Source organism: Otolemur garnettii, unplaced genomic scaffold (genome assembly GCF_000181295.1).
Source record: "Otolemur garnettii isolate 467f Iridium unplaced genomic scaffold, OtoGar3 scaffold00122, whole genome shotgun sequence".
Classification (NCBI taxonomy): Eukaryota; Metazoa; Chordata; class Mammalia; order Primates; family Galagidae; genus Otolemur; species Otolemur garnettii.
Genome location: NW_003852517.1, coordinates 1,816,285 through 1,819,230, shown reverse-complemented (window position 1 = coordinate 1,819,230; position 2,946 = coordinate 1,816,285). Strand labels below are relative to the sequence as shown.

Genomic DNA, 2,946 nt, shown 5'->3' with positions numbered 1-2,946 from the left:
TGCTGTAGCCTCTTGAGTAGCTGGGATTATAGGTGTGAACCATCATGCCCAGCTAACTCTCTCTTTATCTGAGTTTATTCTCAGGGAATAGCTTATTAAATGTACCATAGAAAATTATGGAAAGAAGCAATAATAGGAAATAAGAAATTTGCCACTAAATTTATACCTCTACCCCAATATTTTCAGTCAAATGAATCCAGTAATACTCTGCCTCTGAGAAGAAACCCTCCAACTCTTCATCTCTATTGAGTTCAAAGTGTTCGGATCCTTATACTTGATAGGTCAGGTTTAGCTTTAAATTGTAGGGATAAATGAAGCAAACAAGCAGAAAATTAAGAGTTGGACTAGTATCTATGGGTCCCATGGGTTTTGTCCAAATTATACAATATGCTTAGCTCTTTTAAGAAGAAAAGAACACTGTGAAAATAAAAAGAAAGCACAGTTGTTGTTCTTGTTTTTTCACTTTCTTTGGCCAGATTAGGGATTGCATTACAAAGAAGTAGAAAAAAATTAAATGGAAGGAAATTCTTTGATACCATTTAGTGCACTTTTGTAACAATGATAAAGTTAAATTCAATATTTATTATGGGCTTTTTAGTGTGTAACAGGTAACTACCTTTTCTTAATGGATGAATTATAGCTAGCTCCTTATTGCCCTTTATCCAGGAGGTTTCATTAATGGTTATTTATTAACATTTTATTATAGGATTGCTAAAGAAAACAATCTGATTTGATGCATACAAAAATTTCTATAAATGTTCCAGTAGTAACCCAAGGATCAATGATTGTTAGCAGTATTTACTAAAGATGTTTTAAAAAATGAGAATGAGATGTATCTTAGGAGAGGTAAAAAAGGAACCCTGTGGATTGATAATCACACTGATCTGAGTCCACATATTTAGGCATGAAAGAGGGTTTCAGTTATTGGAAAATAGAAAATGATAAGTGGAACAGTTTTTTAGTATCTTTAACATTAAGACATCAAATCACATTAAAGTTCTATGAATGTGATATTTCACCGCCTTTCATTAACAACTTATTTTTTGCAGCATTTTTGAACCTGCACTTGAAAGACTTTCCAATTCCTCTCCCTGTGATATTATTTTTAGTTGGATGCAGTCTCGAAATACTAAGTTTTACATCTTTCCAGGTGTGTATAGTGAGTGAGTATTTTGCCCTATATCTAAGAATCATATAAATGCAAAGACAGCTTTAAAAAACTTTCAAAAATGCTCATCCCCTCGCTGCTCTACCAGGTGATAGATGCTTGTAGTGTGGATGACATCAATCAGATCAGATGTGTAGAAAAAAAGAGCCAAAACTGAGATCCAGCTAGGAGGCAGTTTGGAATGAGTACATGTAGCGCTACTGAGCATGTAAGTGGACAGTGAGTGTTAAACCGAATTCAGAAGCTTAGACAAGAAATTGGCTAATGAGATAGGAGCTCAGGGAGACTTTGTGCTACTGGTACAGGACTCTAGTACCAAAAAAATATGTGTATATATCTAATATTGAGCCAATCAATTGCCTTCATTGAGAATGTTTTATAGGCTTCCATTAGAATGAGGGTCAGTCTCTAAGTGCAGATGTGGCCTAGGGACCATACAATATCTGCTTAGTAAATAAGAGGGGATATGAGAATATGTCTGAAAATGATTGACTTTCCCAACCAGATTTAGTCAGTGATATTAAAAATATTATAGAAAACACATAATATGTTTAATTTATAATCACATGATTTTGACACATTGCAATTGTAAGTACTTCTATAAACTTTATTATTTATCATCATGTCCTTCAGAGAGAGAGAGAACTTAATGTCAAAAAACTGTGAAGGGCCTTGGAGCCTGTAGCTCAGTGGCTGGGGTGCCAGGCACATACACTGGAGCTAGCGGGTTCAAACCCAGCCTGGGCCTGCCAAACAATGACAACTACAACCAAAAAATAGCCAGGTGTTACGGCAGACGCTTGTAGTCCCAGCTACTTGGGAGGCTGGGGCAAAGAGTTGGAGGTTGCTGTGAGCTGTGATGCCAGAGGACTCTATGGAAGGTGACATAGTGAGATTCTGTCTCAAAAAAAAAAAAAAAAACTGAAGAGTCTAAGATTTTCATTCTACTTTCAAGCTCAAAATCTAGTCCTGGCAAAAGACGTGGGACTCCTGGGACAGAGGCAAGGGACCTTATTACTCACAGCAATAGCAGGCTCCAGATTATGGACACTTTCTTAGGCCTGTTTCCTGAACTCCAGTCCCACAGGAAGAAGCAAAGAGTCTGGGGAAAATCTGCATATACAGTGAGTTGCATTATAGGAGAGGAAACCTGAGCTTAGAGAACCTGCGTCTTTTATAAACTCATTTGCTCTCCCCTCAAGGGAGACATTTTATTTATTACCCTGAACAGTAAAGTAAGCCTGCTCATTGCTCTGGAGGACGCTTGCTGTGTCGTCCAAGATTGTAGCCATACAATCACTTATGAAAGAATAGCTGATAGAAAAGCAGTCACTGTCTCCAGTCATACATGGAGACACACAGACAATTATCTCCCAAATGCAAAGATACCACCCAATACAGAAGGTACTCAGTGTTTCCTTAATAAATGAATGTTAAATGGATACTCATAATAGAATTTACAAATTTCAACTAAATAGCTTATGATAAACATTGTTGGTTATTTAGTACATGAGTCCCATTAACTTTCCAGTTCGATCCCTTCTATTGCTCCATACACATCTTCTGTAAAAGCCATGGCAAATTATTTGTAGTTTCTAGAATTTGATTTGATTTACTCCTTTGTGGATTTTGTTCATGATAATCCACATACCTGCAATCTCTTTCTTCCTCCCACATGCCTGAAAATCTGCTACATACTTTTTAGTACCCATGTCAATGAACTTTGTATGCATGTTCTTTTTTTTTTTTTTTTTTTTTTTGAGACAGAGCCTCAAGCT

General features: G+C 36.6%; 1 protein-coding gene across 1 annotated transcript in view; it reads left to right on the top strand.

The window, feature by feature from the left end:
• SLC9C1 (solute carrier family 9 member C1) overlaps nucleotides 1–2,946 on the top strand; it is a 95,084-nt gene that overhangs the window by 220 nt on the left and 91,918 nt on the right. The window contains exon 2 of the mRNA XM_023517858.1: nucleotides 1,050–1,150. Coding sequence (XP_023373626.1) covers nucleotides 1,050–1,150 — 101 coding nt within the window. The remainder of the gene's footprint in view (nucleotides 1–1,049; nucleotides 1,151–2,946) is intronic.